Source organism: Megalops cyprinoides, chromosome 7 (genome assembly GCF_013368585.1).
Source record: "Megalops cyprinoides isolate fMegCyp1 chromosome 7, fMegCyp1.pri, whole genome shotgun sequence".
Taxonomy (NCBI): Eukaryota; Metazoa; Chordata; class Actinopteri; order Elopiformes; family Megalopidae; genus Megalops; species Megalops cyprinoides.
The window spans coordinates 32,350,496-32,376,450 of record NC_050589.1 but is presented as its reverse complement, the minus strand read 5'-3'; the positions used below and the strand labels follow the sequence as shown (position 1 = coordinate 32,376,450).

Genomic DNA, 25,955 nt, shown 5'->3' with positions numbered 1-25,955 from the left:
CTGAGGGAGAGACCCTGCTGGCAGGCAGAGACCCCACATCCTCACAGCACCAGGGCCGACTCCGTCCCCCCACCATCTCTCTCGCTCCTTTCCTCCGTCTCTGCATTCCAACTCTCCCTAACCTCCTCCTCATCTGTCTATCACAGCACCCCCTCCTTCCCCATCTCTCTCTCACCCCCTTTCTTCCCTCTGTCTTCATACTCACAGAATGAGGGCGACATGCAGCATGCATCGGATCAATAATGCGCGACCAGCGGAGCGATGCAAAAAGATAGCAGCTCATTAAGCCTAGTTAAAGAACGCCACGCACGAAAAGGAGACGGATTTACCACTGCGCGTGCAAAAATTACAGCAACATATAACTCATTAGCTGATATTCAGGCCTGACTGTATGAAGGCTCTGCACAGAGGGGTGTAAGAATTTTCAGCAGCATGTCCCTATCGCTGCTAATCATCGTGAGATTCTCTCCTCAAAGTGAGTCATGGGAGTGTATAATTAACTCACTGTAACAGCATGCACAGAAAAGGGACAGGAAGTTGAAAAAGTGGCGGAAGCAGAGAGGAAACAATGCACGCATTTGCCCAGGGAGCGGAAGGGTAGTTGAGGCCTCACCTTAAAAAAAAAAAAAAATGTGCACAGATGCACTGAGGAAAGATCACGCGCAAGCAGGCACACTGAAGGTATGCCTCCATGCGCACAAGACTCGCACACTGTTGACACATGCCCTTGTATAAAGGTACTCTGTGGTGATATGTGTTAAAACAGGAAATCACACACACGCAAACACACAAACTGATAAACACACACACACACACTATAGATATATGTTGATAAACCAATGCATACCGGTACCATCATCATCATCATATCATGTCATTGTATACTCATACTGCAGGATATGGAAAAGGGCATATTAATTAATATACAGTATTTACCAATATAAGTGTAAGTGAAATAAGACATATGTTTTGATAGGTATTAAATTGCTTCCTTATCACTTTGATTTCCCATTTTGACACATAATGCTTCTTGGGAAGGGCATGTGTATTTTATTACAGCACATGGGAGGCACCGGCATTTCTCTGGTGAATATCATTTGTAGAGTACACTGACCAAGAGCCATTGCTATTCTGCAGTCAGAAATTGCTAATTAAAAAAACACTGCTGGTGGCCAAAAAAAGACTCATTTCTCAATAGCTTGGGATTTTTTTTTCAGCAGCAGATACTTTTCTGCCTCACAATTACAGAACTATATAACTAACCTTATACAATCTATTTTAAGATATTGTAACTGATAATAGCAACACTTCCAGTGTAACATCACCTCAAGGGATGTCAGAAGCACAGTCCCAGGTTTCAGAATCAGTATGCAAAATCCTGTGATAAGAAAAAACCCCAGTCATTTGTTTCTTCTGGTTTGATTTTGATCTGTAATAACGGAGACAGATATTTGACATCAGAAATTGGCTGTAGTCATGAAAAGGTCACATCTTGAGCGGGGGAATGCCACGGCGCAGACGTCTCTCAGGGAAACAGCCTGACATTGTCCGGAAAATAAGCGGTCCCTGTTGGCCAACCTTTGTCCCCATCAAACCAAATACCGCGGAGAATTGGATTAAAGAGCCATTATCACTGCCTTCTCTTCGGGACTCGGCGTCTCGCTACTCAGCTTTACTGGAACTTGGAGCTAACAGCATAAGAAACTGTGGCCGTGTGTGTGGGGAAGTGTGGCGTGGCTGACAGCATGTATAGAGGCTGAGGATCTGATCTGAGCCAGTTTGCTTCATATGACTGAGCCGGGCCGTGCACAGAGGGGTCACGTGATGGTTGTATAGCAGTCGCCCACAGCCGTAGCAATTGCGCAACAGTCAAGCAAGCATTGTGTTACGATTGGATAGCCGTTGTGTAGCAAAACGGGTAGCGGTTGAGCACGGGCCGTGTAGCGATTGTGTAGCAGTTGAGTAGGGGTCAGGTAACAATTATGTAGAGGTTGAGTAGAAGTTATATAGCAATTATGTAGCGGTTGGAGGTTGTATAGCAAGTATGTATCGGTTGTACTGAGATTGTGTGGTAGTTTAGCAGGGATCATGTAGCAATTGTATAGCAGTGCGGTGGGGCTTGTGTAGCTACGTGGGAACTCTGCGTACAAACGTGTCCATGCAGCACACTCCAGCTCCTCTGTGCCGAGTATAGAGGAGCAGTGGTGTCGCTTGCGGCCAGTGAACTCTCCGTGGCATCGCTGTGGTTCTGTCCCGCATATCATGAGATTCCCTCCGCGCTTCAATATCTCATTTGTTTGTTTGTTGTCTTGGCTGGCCCTGCCAAACCCCTGCTTGAGTTTACTCCTGGGCACGCAAAGCCCTGCTGGCCCACATTCTCCTAAAGGGCAGCTGTCCTCCGAGTCACTGTGGGGTGAGAAGAACCGCCTGACCTGACGCACGGACTATAAACATGACAGCAAAGGTGTAGGTGACCACCTGCTGCAGGCAGATCATACAGTAGGCACAGTCTCCATACGGTTAAAGACTGGGCCACTCAGATCTTCAGACTCCCCCTTGACATCATCCACACCAAAACGCTAAGAGCGTGAAACAGAACACAAGAAAACTGAAATGCACATGTGAGTGTTTACATCACGTGTCCTTCAGCATTTTTATGTCACCCCTAATGTGCTTGGAAAAAATCAACAAAAATATCACAATTGGAACTATTTTCGTCTTGCCTATATACAGTTCTGTAGACTGAGTAACTGTATGTAATTGTAAATGAAGATTCCACACAGCCTGTGGCAAAAAAAAGGGGTAAAAAAAGCTACAGAACAAACAGACAGACCAACAGAGCGAACTGTGTGTGTATTCCTGCCGGCAGTGGGGCTCTGGGAGGAACAGCATGGGCAGTGTCAGGGCCGTGTGTGCGCGCCATGTGACAGGCCGCTGTTTACAGTGCAGAGTGCCGCACGTGGTGCCTCGTTCCTGGAGCCCAGCTGTGGTTAAGCTGGTGCCAAACAATGGCCTGCCTTCATCGCCCGTCCTTTCTCTCTCCACCCCGCTCCTCTTCCTCACTCCTTCCACCGTCTTCTCTCTCTCTCTTTCCCTCTCTCTCCTCCCCACCAGTCTGGGGGTGGGGGGTGTCTCTCATCCAAAATCCAGAAGCCAGCACCATAGTTAGGCAGCGTCTGAGGGTTGTATGGATTGTCTGCACTCTGGACTTATTTCATTTAGAGTTAACTATATTCCTGTATCATTTCTGTGAATAGTGTACGAGCCGTGTCTGTATGCTGGTGCATGTACGTTAATATGGATGCAGCGTGTTGTTTGTATAATTATTTGTGCCTAGAACAGTGTTTGTGTTTGTGTGTGTGTGTAGATATGAATGTGTGTATAACTCTGCGCGTAACTATATGTGTGCACATGTGTGTACAGTACATTGTATGTCTGGGTCTGTGTAGATTATAGCTTTGTGTGTGTGTATAACTGTGTAACTGCATGTGTGCATGCATGTATGTGTGTGTGTGTGTGTGTGTGTGTGTGTGTGTGTGTGTGTATAACTGTGTGTGGGAGGTTCTTAACAAGCAGCTGACCACATCCTGTGCTTATTAAAGAGACGTTAGGTGTTTTTTTTTTCAAATTTACTGGAATCTGAAAATTGTAAGTGTGTTTCTTTTCTTCTTTTCATTTGAAAGTAATTTTTCCATTCTGCACCCTCAGTTAGTCCAGTGGCTCATTACAAAATACCCTTCAGACTCAGTGAAAGTAGCCCAAGCCTACATAGCACCAAAATCTGCATCTTGTCTTTTTTTGGGGAAAAAAAAAGAAACTGCAAAAGAGAAGGGGAATGCATCACATCCAAGGTACTTTTTTATCTTTTCAACTGCACTCCACCAGTTCAATAACCCGGGCAGGTCTTGATCTGGGTCTAAGAGCAGGCCTCTGTTTGATCTGCGTAAAACAGTCATGTGACCTGTGGCGTTGATTAGAAAAACCTGGCTGAGCTCGAGGGCCAGCGCTGCCGGGGCCAGGCCAGGAGCCTGCCACCCTGCATGCCATGTGTCCCGCTAATGCAGATTTTTTTTCTGTATTCTTGCGCTAATCAGGAGCGCAGCGGTCCCAGCTCGCTGATGAGTGTGACTGTTTGTGCTTCGCTCGACTGCTGTGCCGTTTCAGTGTCACAGTGTGGTCTCGCTATTTTCAGCTCGCACCGGACGTGATTCAGACTAGGGAATTGTGTAATCGGCAGGGCGAACCACATGCACACGCGCGTATGCGCATGCAGAACACACGCAAGGACACACACACACACACACATACGCAGAAGCAGGAGTACCGGGTCTCCCATGGTATGCTCAAACACCCGACATACGTAACAACTGAAACCCCGCTGTACAATTCTTAAGTTTCGCTCTTGGTGTACGTGCTTATTTGTCACTTTTTTTTTCTGCGGCTCTTGAAATGGGAGCGCTGTAACTGAATGGAAACATTCAGAACACCGAATACCGTTCAAACCTGGGGAAATAACCTCGCGCACAACTTAGCAAATCAAACATGGAAACGAGCACAAAGTGGAAATTTGAACAAACACACAGACAAAAAAAAAAAAAAAACTTGGGCCATGTCAAAGCTGGCGATTTGTCACCTTGGTGACTGTCCAATGGATGGGAAGGCTCAAGCTTCAGTCCTACCTCTGCTTTTCATCCCCTAAAGTTCGCCCCATCCCGCTGCGGGTTTGGTCCTCGTATTGGCATCCGTGTATTAGTCCCCTGAAGGGTGGGGTCAGGACCAGCAGCGTATCACTTACTGTAAGTGTCTAAGACAAGCAACAGCGTTTTTCCCTACTACAAGAGTTTCCTAATGGAAATGCTTTCAGCCAAATAGTGTCAAAAACAGCTAACGCTGCATTCCACTGTGAATCTCTGAATCCTCTCGCTCTTCCGGCAAGTCTCAGTAATTTTCTTTATGTGAGCAGTTATCGAAAAGGATGATTTTTTTCTTCCTTTCCGCACAACATTGGCCAGATTATTTTAGGGCCTGTCTCACAGCAATCTGCTGGGATCACTGAGGCCTGCTGTCCTCCCGTCCTTCCATGGGCTTTCATTTCTCTCTCACCTCACGTATTCATAACATCTTGTTTGTTGAATGTGCCAGGGATTGCCCTCTTGTTATGTGGTTTTAATGCTTTAGATTTACTCTGGATAAGAGCTATAACACCGCTTTTTTGCGATACTGCTGGTATCTAATCCACAGGACCCTACGGGCCCCCAAAGACTGGGATAGGCATCTCAGATAACCACAGATTGTTGAACAGTTAGTTTGTCTTGTTTCAACTGAAGATAGCATGACGTTTCTAGAAATTAGTGGTTTTACGAAACTCCCTTCACTAATGAGATACGTGCATGAGATTCTAATTCAGTCATGTGTAAATCGAGGTGTCGGGACCCCCTCGCAGGGCTCCTTCAGGTGACCTAAGGCGACCTGATTTGTGGCTAGAAGTTTTGTTTTCCGTCTGGAGGCAGCTTCTCAGCTGACAGTGGTGTGGATTTGTTTGCTTCTTAACAGACAGAGAGCAGAACTGAGCACCACCCCCCCCCCCCCCCCCCTTTTCTAGGGAAACAGAAAATCTGCTAGGAGGGGAGAAGTTCTGGCGCATCATGTGAGGTTAAGAGTGTGCGACTGTGTCAGAAAAGCAGCAGAGGCGCCCGGCTGAACTGAGCCGCATCTGCCCGTTTCCCAGAAGCCCACAGCTCTGAGGGCTCAAGCCACACGCGCGTGTGCGCTGCACTGCCGAGCCGGAACCACAGCGTTTCTGCAGAAAAAACAACCGTTTTATTGTACTTGGAACCGGACAAGACAAAAGAAAAATGCCACAGGCCCAGATTAGCCCTTATCTTGAGACTCCATCACTTTGTGCAATCACCTAGTGTAATCCAGCCAAAGATCAGGGCTGATTATGGCGTGGTAAATACAGCTTATGTACTGTATTTGGCATCACTTACTGATTATATAGATCACCCTCAGATTACAATATTGGCAGAATACCATTACAGGTGAATTTAACAGAAGGCGCAAGTTTACCAAATTATTAATCCAGTCGAAAATTCACAAAACATATCCTCAAAAAAATACACACTCACAGCAAGTTGCCTTCCTCCCTCTGTTCGTTTTTCGCTAATTCTGAGGTTACGTCAACAACTAACTTATCAAACAGATCAGAAAGAGTAATCTTTCTGATTTTCACTGTGTGGTTGAATAAGTACGTGCCTTTCAGGAAATTCAGGCCTAAGACCTCAAACACCAGAATGCTACTTTGCAAAACACACTGCTTTCTTCAGAATAATCAAGATTTCCTCACAATCAAAAGATTTAAAGTGAACTGTAAAAAAATGTATTAAATAAATATCATTTTAATTCTGAAGCTTTTTTAGCAGGGTTGGAGACTATCAGACTGCTGGTTACAGCACTTTCAACTATCAAATAGTTCGCATACACCAATACTGTGCACATTCCCATAGCCTGTGTAAAAGTCTGCATAATTATTTTGTGGTGAAAAAACATACCCTTGTTCTGACCATTGTCTAATGTTCACTGCGTCAGACAGCAATATAGTTAAATGTTTTTGCTCCCTAAAATAAAAGAGTTTGGTATGAGCAATACATTATATCACAAAGCTGATACTGTTTCCTGTGTTGCAACCTTAAGCTTTCACCTGGGAAGTGCAGCATGCACATCCAATACAGTAAGTTTCTTATGTAATTTCCTCAGCTCCTTTCTTGGACACGTGTTTATTTCATCTATAACGACATAAATAGTCTATAGGCCTGGGTGACTTTTGCATTTTTGGTGCATGAGGGTTTCAGGTTTCAGGTTGAGTACTGCTAGAAGATTCCTTGTGACCTGACTAATGTAATGCCCCCCTAATTGGTTTCCTCTCCAAAATCCTCAACAAGCTACAGTATTGCCTGAAACTCTGCAGCACGGGTATTAAATCACACCAAAAAATCTGATCACCCCTACCCTGTTCCAACTGCACTGGCTCCCTGTGATGTAGACGGTATAAGCTTCTTTTAATTGCTTTTACAGCTCTTAATGGCCTTACCCTTGACTACATCATTGATCTGTGGCAGCCATGCACACCATCTTGAGCTCTCAGAGTTCTCATCTACCGCTTGTCTTCTGGCCTTCTGAAAAGCTGTCCTCTAAAAACTCAACTTTATACCTGATCTTATTTAAGCCCCTGGGTCTCTAATTGTTCCCTTCTAGTACCTGAGTGCATTGTATTCCATTTTTGCCATTTTATTTATCCTAATTTCATACTATTCACTACTATTATCATTGCTGCTTGCATTTTATTTCCAGTGCTGCTGTTTTAAGCATTGTAATTTAAGTGAAGTGTCTTTGGGTCTCAGATGGGCATTATACAAATGAAACGTAGGCTATTATTAGTTTTGACCTTTGCACGGGATTCAGTAATGCTTTCTGGTTGTTTGAATAGACATACTTAACCCTTTTCCACAGATGTCAACACTGTGGAACTTCGCACAAGAGTTGCCTCATTCGTTCACATCCATGTCACTGCAGGAGAGAGAGAGGAATTCGTTACACGAAACACGCGTCCCGTAGTTCAACTGTATGTGTAATCAGCAGTTCTGTGTTGCCTTCTGGCGTAGATAACTGCTTCTGGTTGTGCTATACTTAGTCTTCGCTTTAATTCTACACTTCTGTATTCAGCCTCAAAGGCGTTAGTCATTAAAATCTCAGAGCTCAGGCAAAAAATCCCCGGTTTGTGTGGCGTTATCCAGACCCTGAACCTCCGTGGTGCGGATGTCAATTGTCTTCCAGTGAAGTGCAGCTTGGAGTAAACATCCGCATCAGTTCAGCAGGTGGAGCCACACGAAGACCAAAGTAGCAAAAGAGAAGGGCGCAGAAACTGTGAAAAAGGTTTTAGAAGAAGTATAGTGTCGGATTGGCTGCAGAGTTCACCAATAGGAAGCTCCGCTGGGGAAACAATACGAGAAAGAAGTCGTGTGATGTCAAGGCTATTTTTGGTGGTACCCGCCTAGTTTGCTATTTTAGTCTTCCTCCGGGGCCGGACTATTCAATTTGCTTGCGATGCCCTTCTCTCGCACACATTTTGCTCTGTTGACGAATTTCACTTGTGTCTGCTGGTATTTTGGCCTGTACGTTTTGACGGAGGGTCTTTTGTATACAAGCCATACGGGACTACACAAGAAACTGCGGAGCAGGTGCTAAGAGGAGTTGAAAAGAAAAAGGAAAAAAGAACAACCTGTTGCAATCTTTTGTGACTCATTCATAAAAGATACGGCAGCGCCGAACAGATACGGAAGCTTTATTCCTTAAGAACAATGGTGAAATCAAAGCAAAGGTTGGGGTTGTTTGTATTTCCAAATTGAATGTAGCCTGTTTCCTAAAACAAACAAAAACCTGTCGGAGTTTCATGTCTTAAACTTTACCTGCATCGCGGTTCATTTCGCTGCGCCTGCAGGTTGCGAAGGAAGTGGCTTAGCTCGGATGGCACGGTGATCTCGGATGCAAGAAAAGAACAACTTTAAAAGTTTTTTACTTCTACGTGACGAGTGGAAAGATCAAGTCGCTACCTCAGTAACTTCTCGGTAGTTTTTAAAACCGAACATTTTCTTGGTTCTTTAAGGACTCGGATGTTTGAAGGATTTGCCGGTTTCTTTAGAATGAACCAACCTTCCGAAGTATCAGGATAAGGTCTAGGAAGTGTGTGCGAACACTGTACGGCGACAATAAACAGGTTTGTGTTTATGGACACAATTTTGTTTTGATTTTATTAGCATTGATACTAAGATACCATTCGTTCCGTGAAGTACTTACTTTCTTACAAGTTTAAAGTAAGGACATGTCTTTGTCGCTTTAAAATGCTGTCGCATGCATCCTTTCCTTGTTACTGTACGATGCTCTTTCGGTTTCAAGTTGAAATTTCTTCGTGGAATGCGCTCTTTCAACAAATAATATTTTGGCTGTCAGAAAGTGTTTTTTCTGCTTAGTTGAGAAATGTATCCAGCTGGTAGTGAAATTTGGATATCGACATGGATACGAATCTTGAGACTAGAGAAGTAATCTCATTGTTGATGTCCTATTACAGAAAGAGGCGAACCATTTCCTAATAGGCTGCCGTCCCCTCTGCAGATGGAATTACGGCGTCGGGACAGACTGTAGACACTGACGGACAGGACAGTCATTTTACCAGAGCTGCAGGTACAGTTGGTCGCCTTTTAACCTTAAACCCATATTCCCAGATATTCGCAATAAACCAATCGCTGTGTTGGCTCAGATTAAAAGGTTAAAAAGTATGCGTAAATATGACAATTATTAATGTTAGCCTACAATACACAGGTTAGTAATGTTACATTTTCCATGATTCGATCTGATATCCTTCAGCGATCTTGTCTTTGCCAGTGACTGCATCCGAGCTGTTTATTCCCATAACAGGAACTTGTTACTTGTTCTGTGCCTATAAACTGTGGAGTGCACTTCTGTGGAGCTATCGTTCACTGTCCACATATAGCACTGCCTGAACACTGTGTATCTCTGCTATTCAGCATTTGAGGAAAAATACTTGTATTTGAAACAAAAATATTTGTATCTGAAAATACTTGTATACTTGAGAAAAATGTACCAAAGAGCTTTACGTTGCTGTTATTGGTGGTGCGCTTTAAAACGCTACATTTTGTGGTGTGAAATCTACTGTTGACACTGTCGTTGGTTGCTCGTTTTGATTTTTTTTTGTTGTTTGTTTTTTAAACTACCATAAAGAGAGAGACCCCCTTCATTTTTGAGTATTTGTTCACTCACTTCAGTGACCATGGGGAGTAAGCTTGTATTCCGTAGGTATTATAGCTTCACTGCGTATAACATAGGCCTAGCTGTTTCATTGTGGAGATAAACCTGGTGTTATTTTGGAGGTTGTGAGGTGGTTGAGGGGATGAGAGAATGGATTTGATTAGTGTACACAGTGCCACAATTAGCTGTCACAATTTTTTCAGCGCTATTGTTGTGGTTCGGGGTGTAGAATTTCCACCAGGCTCCGAGTACACATGACATCATTGACTATCGTGTTAGACGGAGCGCGGTCGCATCTGAGACATGTCTGTTTTTTTTAAAGTGGCTCCTGGTCCGAGCAGCGTGAATTCGGTTGAGCTGAAAAGCGCGACGCAAAAACCCGAGGCATCCAACTATCTATTTTTTTTCAGCAAGATCAAGCCCAGCATGCGGCATTATTATTGTGATTGTTTTTGAACACTTGAGCAAGGCACTTAACCCGAACTGCCTCAGTCAACATCCAGGTGTATAAACGGATAATATGTCAAACGCGAGCTATGTAAAGTCAGGCTGGGAAAAGGGCGTCTCTTAAGCAAATAAATGATGTAATGCCTTGCCAAGTCATGTTGGGAGAGCAAGAGGGGCACAGCCGTGACTGTCTGCCACATAGGAGCTGTACAGCGCCAGCGGCGAGGCTGTGGGCTGCAGGTTCAATCAGCCGAGCAGTTCTGAACCAGGCTGCCACGGCAGTTTTCACCTGGCCTAGATGAACTGCAAGGCAGTTCCCACAACTGGATTTTGGCTCCTGTTGAGAGGTTACTGCAGTCTTCTCTTGGGAAATTCCACAGCCTCCAGTTTGATTTGCCACCCAAGGCTGGTGTGAGAGGCGAAATTGAGGTCAAAGGTGAATTATGGAGTGTTTACAGATGGAATTTTATTTATTTATTTATTTTTGCAGAGCTACGGTAGCATTTCATTTTGTACTTTGCTATGTCTGTTACACAACAGTGATTACAGTAGCAGTAATGGTTACGGTCGCAGTAATGATGGAATTGTCCAGTTCGGTTCGGTCCGGGAGGGATGAGGTTTTGCCCAGGGTCTGGTGCCCCCTGTAGGGCCGCGTCTCCTCACCTGTGTTCAGACAGGCCCGTAAAACCGCATCGCCTCTGACCCCCTGGGCCGCAGGTCGCAGCCCGGCCCTCCGCAGCCCCTTGAATTACGCTCATGTTCCGCGCCAAAGGCCGGGCTCTCTGGAAAAACAAGGTGAGGTCATCGCTGGGGCCGGGAGTGTTGGGTTTCACGCGTGTCAGGGAGGGGAACAGACACTGCCCTCCTTTGTGCGGTGTAATCTGTTTCAGTCCATCGCGCAGGCCTTGATTAGCCCTTATCTGCAGCACGCTTAATGACTATGTTAATTTTGGTAAGCTGGTCTGAGGTCAGAAGCTTCCCCCTGTGTTAAATAGTTGTGTGAAAGAAGCGGTCACGGTTGTAGCCCGTACAGCTAGTGCGGTGGCAGTTCTTAAACTCGTACTGAGCTGCAGTGGTGGAATGCAGTTTTGGCACGTACTCGGATCTTGTTTTTTGTCCTCAGAGAGGTAGAGGCCTGCAGAAAAGATATGCCCCAATCCAGCACCAAATGTCTCGAGGTGAGTTTGATAGGCATGATCTTATGCAGTGTTTTTACAGTGGTGGAAATGGAAGGTGAAGTTTAGAGCAAAAGGCTGTGGGGGAGGCTTCAGCTAGCTGTGGACTTCATTTCCCATGAGCACCATTGCAAAACCCTCTGCCTATCTGACTTTCTCCCCTGATCTTGAATTGGTTATGAGAGCAGGATGTTAGGGAGGGTAAAACAGTAGTTTATTTACTTGGTGACTCCATCCTGTTTAATTGCTCAACCCCAGTCTCAATCACTATCAGAAATGTTTTGCTTTTATCAGGTTGTTTTCCAAACAACAATTCCTTTAGTTTTTTTGAATGATGTTTTTCTGTATTTTCAAAAAAATGTGTGATTCTATTAGTAATGGTGTCCTGTATGTATATGGCAGTTGGTTCTGGCAGATGTGGTGGGAAGTACAGGCCAAGCATTTGTGAGAGGTTAAGAAGACTCAGTGCTGAGAAGCTCTGGTTCTCACTAAATGCAGAGATTCAGCTTGAGAACAAGGAAAGCAAAACCAAATAATGTTTGAAAAATCCCCAAATTCACCAGGAGAGGAGAAATAAGCACACAACAATAGAGAGATTGTTTTGTGGAGGGTAGCAGTGAAGATCACGTTTCCTGTTCCTTGTTGAAACGCAGGTCAGCTGACTACTCCCTGCTTGTTGATGTCTTCTTCTGTGAAACCCTGCAGGCACAATTTAACTCTGTGTGTGTGTGTGTGTGTGTGTGTGTGTGTGTGTATGTGTGTGTGTGTGTGTGTGTGTTTGTGTACCTTAACTGTGCACTGTACCTGAATGTACATGTGTGTTGCTTTGTTTATGTGTCATTATGTGAATATGAGTGTGTGTGTGTATATGTGTATGTGTGAATATGAGCGTGTATGTGTGTGTGTGGTGTGTGTGTGTGTGTGTGTGTGTGTGCGGTGTGTGTGTGTGTGTGTGTGTGTGTGTGTATAATGAGAGGAGGGGAGTTGATTTTTGATACCATGAAAACATCCCTTCCAGTGCCAAGACCCACAGAGGCTATCTTCATTTCCAGTAAACAGAGTGGTCTGGAACACTACAGGAGCTGTAGAAGATTTTGATAATGTTTAAATACTGTACGTCCAAAATAATCTTCACATCCTGAATATTTCTAGGCTTAACCATCGTGACCAATTTCATGCCATAGATGTCAGTGAACCCACTGGAGTGTAATTGTATTGGCAGAAATAGCATATGCATAGCAGTTCTCTTTGGCTGCATTAACTGAAAGCTGAAAGTTATCAACACAGTAGAGATGGGTAAGCTAGAGTAAACAAACTGCTTCACGCAAGGCTGCCCCTGTCACTGAAAAGTTACTGAACAGCAGCTTGGGTGAGATGCTGCAGTATCTATTACAGCCATCACGAAAGACCAGCGTGTCCTTAGTCACCTTTTTGCCAGTAAGGAAAACACACCTTCTGGATGTGCTTTAAGTCACAGTGGCGTTTTTACACTCAAAAGATTTTAAGATGGGTGAGGAAGCCATTCACAGTAGTTGCAGAATAGAAGGAAGGGTGATCGGACCTGTCTGATATTGATAACTCTGAATTTGTACGATCGTTTTGATTGTATTGCCTGAACGTGACCCATCTTCAATCCCGGTCACTGCCGTGTGGTGGAGGCTGGATACAAAGAACATAATGTTACTCTGATGGCCCTTACCGTTTTAGGAGAGATGCAATCCTTCAATCTTTTTTAGGCTCCCTTGAACCAGCGCACAGTAGTTAATTTAGACAGGGGCTATTTTGGCTGTCCTTCCCTTTCAAATACAAACTGATTCATTTATAAACACCTGAGGACCATGCAGCGACAGTGATGTTGCATAAGGGGAACTGTTTTATTCTTGCAGTTGCTGGGGTCTTTCAGCTCAAGGAAGCATGGTCCAACTTTACTCGAGAGTGCTGGAATATAGGAAAGTTTTAGATGGTAACGGGGAGTTCTAGGCGATAGATAAGTTCTAGAAGACATTAGGGAGTTCTGTAAGATGCTATGGACCTCAAGAAGATTTTACAAAGTTCTACAAGACATACATGAGTTGTAGAAGATTGGGGGGGGGGGGGGTGTTACAGAAGACAAGGAGTCATGATTGGCTCCTAGCCGTGCACTCTCAAACAGACAGGAATGCAGCCCCACGACAGGGCGCTGGTTGTACTGGCCCGGGATCAGATTGCCTGTTGCCAGGCAGGTAAGACGATCCTCATTCATCCCCTGTCCACATTGCCGGAGCTCTGCGCAGTCCACAACAGAAAAGCATCTCCACAACAGTCATTGTGCTCCAGATCTGGCTTCGCTCCTGGTGCACGCAGGGGTTGGCACTTAGATAAGCATTTTTGGTGTGCAATAGTCAGAATAACAGGCTGTTTTTACCCCCAGGGGCCTGGTAATGAGGAGTGCCATCTTACAAGAGCTCCCCTCTTTCCAGGAATGGGGAACTGCTCCCTCTCCAGTGGCACTTACCTTCCTCTTCCCACTCTCTTTCAGTCCAGTCACCCTCTAGCCACGTCTTTAGCGTGGGCTGATGGTCCACAGAAGTCCTGCCCTAAGGTGAAGCATAACCACTTACAGGGGTGTGCATTCAGAACGATATGATATGCAAATATCCTTTGGCTCCTAAGATCAAACAACTGAATAATAGAGCCCTGCATTTTTTCCTCTGGACTCCAACTCTGTCTCTGTAAATAATGACTTGCCACAAAGAGGTCTGCGTTTGCTCGCTCTTTCGCCCTGGAAACTTAATAATATCAACCGGATTTGCTTATCTTATGCGGAGTCCCTAGGCTCTCCTTCGTGAATAGTGATGAGAAAGAATACAGATGTTTGGCATTTGTTTTTTGGCATTTTTGTTGCTAACTAAGAAGCATTCAAATACTAATCCGTGTAATCGATTAGTGACCTCATTGCCGATTGATCGAACACTCAAATAACGTAATGCCTGGCTTCATCCCTGATCACTAATGCGAACGATATTACTGAAAACGCTGAATAATGTAAGTCATGTGGTGAACTGCTCACTGTGTCTCTCACCAAAACCCTCCCAGGCTGAGTCAGCTCGGCTGCCTAGAACTTTATCACAACATCACAAAAGGCGAGACGGGGGCCTGGCCGTTGGGTTCACTGCTGTGAGGACCCTGCTAAATTTGCAATCACATGCTGTATGTGCTATTGGTGCTGCTTATTCACTGCGTATGACCGTGTATGACTGTGTATGACCGTGACCATGTATGGCCACACAAAACCACACAACAACAAACTCGGGTGTTACTTTTCTTTGTTTTTGACCTCATATTGGTTCATCCAGCCATTTTTATTTTCAGTCATTTTTTTAACTTTTTTTTCACCTTTTCCTTTAAATAACACCTGCTTAAATTCAGGAACAAAGTGGATTGCTCTCAGTTTTAGCACAGGCCTTGGTCTGCCCTTGGCTGAGGTGGAGTATTTGCATGACATGGCAGGTACACCTCGGTTCTCATGGCAACCACAGCTCCACACCAAGCCATTAAAGTAAATGTAACGATGCCATTAATTCAGGAAGCCGGAAAGTCAATTTCAGTTGACAGGGCTAAGTTTCTGGTTACAGAGCCTGCCTAGCTACTCTTATCTTAATCCATGTCAGAGGTAGTCGGTTTTGTGTGTGTGTGTGTGTGTGTGTGAGTGTGTGTGTGTGTCTGTCCCATGTGTTTTTAAGTTTTAATGTCAGCCTCCTCTTTTGTTGTGCATTCAAACGGCAGGCCGTGACTCTGAATATTCATGACGCATGTTCCCCTCCGCCGCTGTTCCCAGAACAGCTGTTAAAATTTAAAGAGTCTGAGGGAGGGAGGGAGAGGGATGGAAAAGGTGTCATTATCTGCATTTTTGTGTCCGCCGAAGTGCAGTTTGAGGTAAGCGGCGAATGGTGTTTAACCGTTTCAGGAACTGAGGCCCGAGCGCGTGCGCATGCCTGTTCCTCCTGGCCCCGCAGTTCGCCCTCGCCGGGGCAACAACACGTGCCTGCTCTTTTTCGTTCCTCTTTATTTGCCTAGCTGACGCCCTTTTCCAGGGTCACGTGGGCTCCTTGCCTGTTCTCCCTCCTGATCCATTCATGCGGCTGGGGAGGTGCTGAAACAAATCAGGTTTAGTACCTTTGCTCAAGGGTACAACGGCAGTGCCTGCCACCCTCATGCACAGAATCCGCCACGTTCCCAACACATGGAAAGACAGCTTCCTCCCGCGCCTGTGAGCCAGTGACAGGGTTCTTTGCCCCTCTTTACCCGTTCAGGGTGTGAACGCCCCATGGCACGGCAAACCCCGACCCTTGACCCCAGACTGAAGTGGCTGTTGACCTGTTGGAGATGTGTAGAGTAAGACACATCCAGTAAAGACTCACTCAGCCTGAGCATGGAAGTACACATAAGCCACGGTGTAGTTGGACTGTTGAACACAGCTTTTTCACAACTGCTTTTAAACTGAGCTGGAAGCGCTAAGGGAAATTGTGTGCACTTCAGGGGTTGACAGCAACTGACTGTTGCCTTTAAATGTCAACAGAGAGAGCAGGAAGGTTGTTGTGAATGGCTGATGAGTTGTTAATCCTACCAGTCACTCATTTTTGTTTTTACTGTTGACAATAAGTAAATCAGGAAGAACAGAGAGGGATGTTTGGTGTGCCTATGTGCGTGTATGCATGTGTGTGCGTGTGCGTGTGTGTGTGCGTGTGTGTGTGTGCGTGCGTGTGCACGCATGTGATGGGTCTTCACTGTGGTTCCCTCATTCCACACGGCCAGGCATCGTCTGCATTCTTACACCAGATGAAAGGGTGCAGAAACAGGTGTTTGTTTGGATGTTCCTTTATGGGGGCCTGTTGAAATGACAAGTAGCTCCGTGGGGAGGAGGAGGGAGGGACGCAGCATGGAATGTCTTTTAGAGGGCTTATGCCTCGAAATACTTTCAAACTCTGCTTGTGCTTGTATGTTTTGTTTTTGTGCAAATGGATCATGTGCACATGTGCTTGTGTTTGTGCATGTTTGTGTGTATGTGCATGTGTTGCGTGTGTGTGTGTGTGTGTGTGTGTGGAGTCTGCACAGGTATGAAGGATGGGCCAGCTCAGGGGGGCACACCTTCAAGTAATCACTGTTTGTGTAGTGGCTGCTTTTTTTGTATTTGGCTATAAGGCCTATAAATAGACTTAAATAGCTTGAGGGGGAATCACACAGCAGAAGGAGGGGGAGGGTGGAATGTTTATATACACTACAGTATGTGACAAGAGCTGCCTTCAGAGAGATTTGTGTTTAACTCCTGCATCGCTGTGGCATACCTGTGTCTGCCTACAGTGCACACATTCGGAGAATTCTGACTGCACACAAGAGCAGTAAGACGGCATATCTGTGATGACTGACTGCATGTCTGAAATTTGGGATGTGACTGAAGGGGAGGGAGGGGTTTGAGACTACAGTTTGGAGCAGCGGAAGGGCAACAGTTCTGCTAAGTATGGCTCACATTACACACACACACACACACACACACACACACACACAAACTGACAGGCACACACAGAGAAACACACATTGACAGGTACACGTATATGTACTTGCACACCAACAGGCTCATTCAGTATGTTGTACGCAGCCACTGTTACATGCATGCACAAAGTAGTTCACTATAAATACACTGAGACGCACACACACATGCTGTGGGTTCCTCCAGTCGAGGGAGAGAGAGCGCGAGCATGCATGCGGTCGGCAGGGGCTATAATTGGAGATCCTGTCTTACACAAGGTTGATTTAGCAACATCAAAAAACACCAGTGGCCCCGAGCCACCGTGTCACACAGCTGCAGGGACGCAAACCCAACTGTGTGTGTTCGAGGAGAAGGGTACCAGTGGGAGGTCGCTGCCCTCTCCGTCACCGTCGCCAGATCAAGGCCCGAGAGGAGCCCGAAAGGTCTCAGCATTCTTTGGAATGGAGGTTTTTCGCTTTGTTTCTGTCCCGTCTTTGTGCTGTCTGCTCGTTCAGTCGGTCCCCTCAGACCATCGCATGGAAGTCTAGGTTGGCCTTTAACCCCGGTGTTTAATGGGTAGCCGAGTGGTGGTTTTTCAAGAGAAAATTCAGCTCCGAAAGTACATGTACGTTTTGTCTCAACAGCTATTGTATCTGGGAAAACAAACTGTGTCAAACATTTTTTTCCTGCAGCTTGGTTTTTACTCAGAAAGTCAGAGAAAAGTATTTCTCTCAGCAAGTGTCATGCACCAAGCCTCCCTAAGTTAAGCTATCCCCTTAAAAGTTTTGGCAGCACTGCTGGGAAGATAAATGAATAACAAACCAAATCAAGATTTGCACTTTGAAGGCTGGCACTCAAATATCTCATGTGTTGTGGCTGAGGTAAAACCCATTGAAGTGTTACTCTAAACTTTGTAAGCAGTGCTTGGTGCGTAGTCGTCTCGCTATCTGTGGATCGATAGGTTGAGCTGCTGGCAGAGACGTGTATCCTTTTTGATGCCTGGATCTGTTTATAATTTCCTGTGCAGTTCATGTGTGTTATAAATAGCAACACTGCATGCAGTACCATTGAGTCAGTGTGAAAGGGGACATTAGTTTGTGTGTGCGCATGTATGTGTGCACTGTGCACGAGCGGATAGGCCACATAAATAACAATGTTCTCCAGCAGAAGTCACTAAAAGGAGACCAAGACAAACTCTGCCAACAGGAAGCGCCTTTTTGTTTTTGGGGTGTGTTTTTTTTCGCTCTTTTTTTTTTTTTTATAGACTGTGCTTCCTTCTGTCTAGTGAGGTTGCTCTGGTGATCGGCCCCCTTCCTGCGTGTTTATAGGATGGCGGCTATGGCCGAGCGCAACCAGGGGCGACGGGCAGGGGAGCACGCTCACACAGACAGAAAAGAAGAAGAAGAAAGAAAAGAAAGAGGATGTTATCGCTGACCAGAGTCAAGCGATGGGGAGAAGCACTTAACCTAATTATAGTTCAAAGAGAGAGAGAGAGAGAGAGAGAGAGAGAGAGAGAGAGAGAGAGAGGGAGAGGGAGAGAGAAGTGCAGTAGTTTTCATCTCTTCTATTTTTAAGGTCTCTTATTTTCGATTTGTTGATGGTAGGAGCTCTAATCACACGCTCTCCTTCGCTCGAACAGGAAGCCAAACAATGGGGAGTGCTACCTTAACGATCTCTAAGGAGGGCGACTTTGGCTAATTAAAACGGCCAAGGGTTTCTCTGTTGATTAATCCTCCCTCTGCTATTTCACTGCCCTCCAGAGAGCTCGAATTTTTTTTTTTTTTTTCTTGCAGAGCTCCTTGTACATACAGTAATTGCCAGAGAAGAAAACAAGCCCCCAGGAAAAAAGACTGTTCTAAGTAGGGATGCCAGCTCTGGGCTAAGGTGCTCTTAGCCTTCAGCCCTGCTGGATCTGCACTCCAGAACCCAGCTGAAAGGAGCAATCCGGAAATCTGAAACAACTAAGTTTGTTGAAGGTCTGCTTCTTTCGCCTGCTGGTGTGCATGGGCATGGCCCTGCTGTTCACTGAGGTCCATTTCAGATGCCATGCCCGGGGCCAGTTTAAATTCAGTGTCGGTTAGAGAAGTGGAGAGTCCCTTTTTTGATGAAACAATTCCCTCAAACTGTCTCAGTGAGGCACGCTGTACCAATTCTCCATTTTCATATCAGGGCTATAAAGCATGAAGTGAAAAGGGATTTTTCGTAGTTTCCCACAGACTGTATGGTAAGCACATTTGGAAAGGTTCCACCTGTGACCATAATGCAGGGAGAGCCTGAAGCAACATAAGTTAAAACTTCAAGTTAGAAATGAAATACAATAATAATTACAACAACAGCAATAACAATAATATTGTCTTCCATTTTCACTTAAATTTCCCTTCTTATTGTGATTGAGGTTTTTGAAAGACCTCAGTATACTGATGAAAAACAGACAAAAAAATAATGGCTAAGTTTTCATCTATTATTTCACCTTAAATTATGATGAAAGATTGTTTTTGACAGGTGAAGAAAATAATTCTTGCCCGTGAATATTTCCAGCCTTGCTTGCGTTAGCTGCCTGTTGGTGTCGGGGAACGTTAGTGAATGATTGTTTGAGGTTCATATCGGAGTGTGGACAGGGTGTCAGAGACACGGCGCTTTGTTAGGGAAAAGTTTTACCTGTGAGAGCGGTGACCTCACAGGAGGAAACCTGATCGGCTTTGGAAACTTGAGGGCATAACTCAGTGGAAACTTTACCCACTGCACAATAAATAATACATCAGCCTGTCTAACTGTGCCATCCTGAGGCGCGCTGAGAAAACGCACACTCACGCTCACACACACGAACATACACACACACATTCCCGTACACACACACACACACCCACACATGCCTTCATATGCCTATACCCTCTGTCAAACGCACACATGTGCATTCACTCTATCTCTCTCACACACACACACACACACACACCATCTCACGCACTCACAGACAAACACACGCTATCATGCTGTCATCTTGTGCTTTCTGTGTATGTCTCTCTCCCACATTGTCCTAATCTCTGCTGGCTATGAGGTCTATATTCTGGCTGCTTTGAGGACTTTGCAGTGGAGCTTGCCAAATATGCAGGTGGACATGTGATTGGTTCTTCAGCCTCCTGCTTAAGATGATCTCTCTGATGATTGGCTGGAAGTGAAGATGTCAGTTGGAGTTGAAAGGGGAGTATTGTAGAAACAGCACATGCGCAGCCTCACCCAGTGATGGGAGAGTGGGTGGAGCCATCATCTGCTGTCAATCAGTGACTGGAATGAACCTTTGATAGACCTCATTCTCCATAGAAAATCTGTGATGGTCACTAATTACACATGATAACCTATCCTATTTTTGGATGCATGAAGCCGTACTCTCGTATCAACTTAACCTCACACTAAAAATGTGTGATGTTGGTTAAAAAATAAGTTGAATCCAGAATTATGGTTCTCTATCCTGGTGAGACAAAGCCTCAAACTTCTGAGATCACGGTGCAACAATAGCCCAGTCTACCTTAAAACAAACAGAAAGAATGCAGAACAGTTTCACAACATTTTCAGTGAATTGGGGAGCGATCTACATTGGTGTGCTTAGGCAATCGTCTAAAAGCATTTGGAACGAAATCAGAGTGTAAAAAGGAAACAAAGCCTGCTATTATTAGCTCAGCTCCAAAACATGAGGAAGAAGGGCCCTGAAAATACCTGTGTTTGCATAATTGCACCTTCACCTACTCCCCGTACCCCCCCCAACCCCTCCCCTCTCTGCCCCCTTCACTCAAAAACACCTCTGATAGGTGTAGTTCTCTGTAGCCTTGTGTGTTTTTGATTGGCTGCTCAAAGAGCCTTGTGGCTGTTGTACAAAGGCTGGGACCATGGGCGAGAGGGAACGGGGCTCCCAGTGGGTTTTGTGTCTCTTGTTTATTACTCTGTAAAAACACAAGAATGAACGCACACCAGTGATTGGAATGCCCAGTAATGTGTCAGTTTACTGGCTAACATGCTAACAGGAGAACGGTCACGTTGCTAAAATGCTGTCCCTTCTTTTCTGAGGAGGAAATCCATACTGTCTCCCGGGGAATGGCGGAGAGGGGGGTCAGGAGCGTTGGTTGTTTGATGGCAGGACGGTGGAAAAAAAGGGACTTCCTGTTCCTGTTCCTCATAGAGTCCCGGTTTGTTTTCGTGTCGGCCCCTCACACCTGCGCTTTCTGTGATTTCCATAATGATCACAGTCACACACGTTCCATCAGTGCTGCTAAAAATACCTCCGCGCCCCACTCGCTCCAGAGAAACAAATGAGCTCCCCCCCCCGATCTGATCCTCCCCCCTGCCCCCCTCCACGCTGTAGCGTGGTGACGTGGCCACGCCCATTATGTCACGACCAGCCTGAGGTGCAGCTGGGTTTATGGCAGTTTCTACACTGTGGTCATTCCCGTGAGCCAAAGAGCTCCACGAAGGACCTGCCGGCCCTTTCTCCACATGCCTCTCGGATTCAGAGAAACCTCACTTTTTCCTCTCTTGGCACTGTGTATTTATTTATTAACAAAGTGCTTCCAGATTAGCCACAGAGGGACAGCAGTGCCTATAATGGATGCCATGGCCTTGCATTGCTGTGGAATCACAGAGTCTCGTCGGGCTCTACATTACATGCTGGTTTAATCATTCTTTAATGTTCTCCTGGGATTTATTCTGTGTGGGTTATCTCTTCACTGAAGGAAGGAAACCGAATGAAACTCTGTGCTGTTAATCAGTAGATGTGACAGTAGAAGCAGTTGTGTTTTTGTAAAGGTGGAAGTCGGTTTTATTGAGTACTCTGCAAGTATGCGCTGTGTAAGCAGGCTTAGTGCAGCCCAGTAAGGGAGCCGCATATAAAATGCACGTGGTGTAAACCTGACCTCCAATACACAAACTCTTCTCTTCCTCTCCGCATTGGCCCAGGCTTGACTTAAACAGCCATCGAGGTCTTATTAGAGTGTGTTTTGGGGAAAGAGGGGTGGATGATCGATCATAACGGCCCTTCGCCCCTCTGGGCGTGAACGCTACAGAACGCTGTCCTGTTTTCTTTCAGGCAGCTCATCTCTCAACGTCAGGACATGCTGGAGGCTTCATAGGCCAGTGTTTTGGAGCTGTTGCGAGTGGGGGATGGGGTTTCTGCACATTCCAGCTGCAATACTGAGCATTTTTAACGCGGCCGAAAAAAACCCTGAAGCCTCATTACACGGTGACCTGTGTTTTGTCAGGATCCCCCTTATCAGCTCCCATGTCCTGTTGACTGGCCTGGCCGCCGGTTCTTGGTCTCAGCAGGAACTGCTCTGGTTTTAAAGGGAAAAACAGGCTTCAGGCTTCAGGCAGCAGCCTGGAGCAAGAGCTTTAGCGCTTTAGCACTTTAGCGCTTTACCACAAGATGCAAACCAGAGCCCAGCTGCGCCTCTCTGGGTGCATGGCTGTTCATCCCTCAGTGCTGTCACTTTTCATAAGTCTCCTCAGCGGTAACGACGGGGATTAAAATAACAAGAATACGCTTTACAACGCGGCGAGGATTATTAACGGCACTAACGAGGTGAATTATCAGGGTGGTCTCCGCACTGTCCAGCAGCAGGTCAAAGTCAAAGTTTTGTGCGCCGCAGGTGGGAGGCTTTTTAAACGCAACTATGTGTGGAACGGGCTCAGGTGATGAGGCACCCAGCCAGGGTGGAGAAAGCCGAGGCACAGCCTGGCACAGCCGAGGCTGAGGTGGCCCAGTGTCCCGTTACATCACTCTAACATGGCACACGTGACCTACCTTTTATCAATTATATATCAATGTACTTAAGGGTGGCAGTTTGGATTAGTGGTCAAAGATAGGAACCTGTGCCTGGGAAGCTGCAGGTTTAATTCCCAGGTAAGGTAATGCAGGTACCTGCACTAGATATCCAACTGTATACATGACTGATATGTAAAAATATAACCTATGTAAGGTGTCCTTTATGAGCATGTCTGCTGAGCAGAGGAATAATAGTAACCAGACTGCCTCTCGGCTGGTGCATTAACTAACTGTCAAAGGGAACAGCTGAGCTGAGCACATTTAAAAATGCCGAGATTCCAAATGGAAAGAGCTGGATGTCGGATTAAAGGCGGCACGGTCGGGTGAAATTGCGGTCGCGGTCATGTGCGCCGGGGGCCGGGCGGCGCAGTAAACACCGCGGTTGAGCGGGCCCCTCTGCCCAGCCCCGCCCCGCAGCGAGACGGCAAGGAGCGAGGGGTCGGCTCGCAGGAACAAAGGAGAGGGGGGGAGCGGGGTTTCGGGTTACGCGTGCGCCCATGGTCAAAGAGTCACCTGCAGCTCCGAGCAACAGGCAGACATCCGATCATAATAATGACTGTGGCATCTCGCCACCCCCCTGAACCCACCCGCCCCCTCCCCTTCCCCTCTGGCTGGGACGTTTGACATATTTCACCAGTGGCTTAAGGGCTCAGGGTAACTTTCTCAGGGGTGTCAGGTTTTCCCAGCACCCCCCCCCCCCAATCCCTATTTTTTGTAAGTCTGTTTTTTCCAGAGATTCGGCTGAGGCTCCCTGTAGGCGCTGCGTTCACCCACTCTCCGGGTTTTGGAAGGAGAAGGAGTTTGGTTTGCTCTCTCAATTCACTCCTCACTTACAGTTAAGTGCTGAGCCAAATCAAACGGTGTTTAACTACATTGGTAGGGACTCCGGATAAAACTGAGGGCTGGGGGGGGGTTGAGGGGGGTTGGGGGGGGGGCGGGGGGGTGACTGCGGTGAGTGAGAGCAAACACGTGCAGGGCATTTCAGCAGGCCCCTCTGACACCTCCACTCCACACACTGTTCAGAGAGCAAACAAGCCCAGACCAGTACCTCTGTGGAGTCTGTCATCAATCTCTGAGTGCAGAGAGTGACAGATCTCTCTTGGACTGGAAGGACTGTGGACACACTCTTTCTCTTTCTCTTTCTTTGTCACTCACACACACACATGCGCGCACACACACACACACACACAAACAGTCTCTGTGCACAAATACACACATATATCTTTCTTTCACTGTCTTTCTCACTAACGCATAAACATCTTTCTTTTTCACACACACACATACACGCGTACGCGCGCACACACACTCAGGTACAGGAGCGTGCTGGAATCACCATCAAAGTAAATGTAAGGAGTTGTTTATCTTTTAATGTTACTGTTGGCAGCTCGTAAGAAAGAGGCAGGTACTGCAAAAGCTTGCACAACAGTTCAAAGCAGTCCTGTCATGTCACCACAAAATAAGAAATCATGCACTGGCAAAATAGTAGCTGGTCACTGGGAATTATGCCACTCTGTCATCGAATTACTGATATCCATGACAATAAATGGCTTTCATTTTTACTCCTCATGAGTCAATACTTGAGTTATATACTTTCAAAACTACTAGTTAATGCTTCCCAACAATCTCATAGTCAGCTTTATTTGAAAAATCACATTCCCTTGTCCCTTTCTTCGTCCCCTGCTTTTTCTCACTTGGGGATATTGTTTGCATGGAATTTCCGCTAGGCTAGTGGATGGGAACTGTGTTGATGAGTGTGTCTAACAAAAGTCGCCTTTGAAAGCGGCAAAACTAAAGGCGGAAAAAAAGAGGAGCTCAACGTGTTCCTCCCGCCCCAAAATAGACTTGGACTAAATGCCAATTAAAGTCCTCATTTCCTTCAATTGCAGCAGGGCCTGTAGAGCTGAGGGGTGGGGGCTGGGGGGGGGTACACCCCACGAGGGGCAGATGTTTCTCTGCGTTTCTCCTTCCTGTTTTTCCTGGTTTGTATTTTGAGACGGTTAATTTGAAACTCTTGAACTAGACCGGCTGGCTCTGCATGCGTCTGGGGGCAGCCTCTGAGATTTATACCAAGGGGTGACTTCCATTGTCCCCGTTTTACTTTTTTGTAAATCGGCAAGGGGTGTTTTCTGCATCCCCTGTTCCACGGCGCGAAGGATGTGGAGCTTCTCCTGAGCGGAAAGTGCGTTTTGGCCGTGGCACAAGAGTGCAGATGTGAGCCAGCGTCCGATTCCCCGCGCTTCCTGTGCGGGTCTCTCCGCTCGGGAAGGGGCCGGTGTTATCGCGCGGGGGGGAGCGCCCCGATGTAGGGCTCCGGCGGGGTTGGGTTTGTCCTCAGCTGCCCACGGCGGACCCCCGCTGCCCCGCTCGGAGAGGGCACCGCGCCAGGGCCAGCGTCCAGACCCGGGAAACTCCGACGCCATTGGCTCCGCTAGCAAAAACTGGGAGCCCTGCACAACTGGGGCTTTTGCTGCGATTGGCCGGCTGCTTTTTGTTTTCCCTTCTCTGAGCACTGACTGAGCGCTCTGAGGAGGTACGTACAAAAACAGCAAACAGCACAGAACGAAGAGAGGAACCGTGTTCATTTGGTGGGTTTCACTGGTCCCACCCGCCCTGCAGTGGTTTTGTGACAGTTCTGTCAGACACACGCTGAAAGTACTATATGTAGCTACATTTCCTGTTGTGGGGTGGTAGATTTTACCAGTCGAACAGCATAACAACCGCGCTGTTCGGTATTATGCTTGGAATTTACCGGAAGGAGGGCTTGAAACCCCAGAAAGAGTTGCAAGAGCAGAGCTACTGTACACAGTGGTGAAAGCGTTTAGGGTTGAACCAGCTGCCCCTGTTACTGAATGTACCACTGCTCAAGCGGTTTCTCTAGTACAGAAAAAGAACAACTCGAAAAAAAGAGCTGCTTCATTTTATTTTGGTGGGTTACCCTCAATGCTGTTAGCTATCTGATGAGTCTGTTGAATGAATACAGGGTACACTGTTTGTACATTTCCTATTGCGTGGATATAGTTTCTACCAATCAAATGGTGTAACAGATGCACTGTTTGCAGGAAGACAGGCGAGATGCCACAGAAACCAGCCATGATGGCATGACTTATTCTGCCCACTGGAAAAAGATGGGAGTCATAGATCACGTTGTCAACAATCAGTACCAATCACTCAACAAGCCTGCTGCACACACATGGCC

The 25,955-nt window shown here is 46.3% G+C and overlaps 1 protein-coding gene across 6 annotated transcripts in view; it reads left to right on the top strand.

Moving 5' to 3' along the window:
* The window catches only part of hdac7a (histone deacetylase 7a), a 68,640-nt gene that overhangs the window by 15,948 nt on the left and 26,737 nt on the right, over window positions 1–25,955 (top strand). For 2 of the 6 annotated variants that reach the window (XM_036533197.1, XM_036533198.1), the window contains exon 2: window positions 9,125–9,237. The exons of 1 other annotated variant lie outside the window; for it this stretch is intronic. Coding sequence is in view for 1 of the 5 variants with exons in the window: in XM_036533194.1 (XP_036389087.1) it covers window positions 9,169–9,237 (69 nt within the window). In the remaining 4 variants the exon portion in view is untranslated. Of the gene's footprint in view, window positions 1–8,597; window positions 8,774–9,124; window positions 9,238–25,955 lie in introns of those variants that run through there. 3 more of the 6 variants (XM_036533199.1, XM_036533196.1, XM_036533194.1) reach the window with 3 other exon arrangements.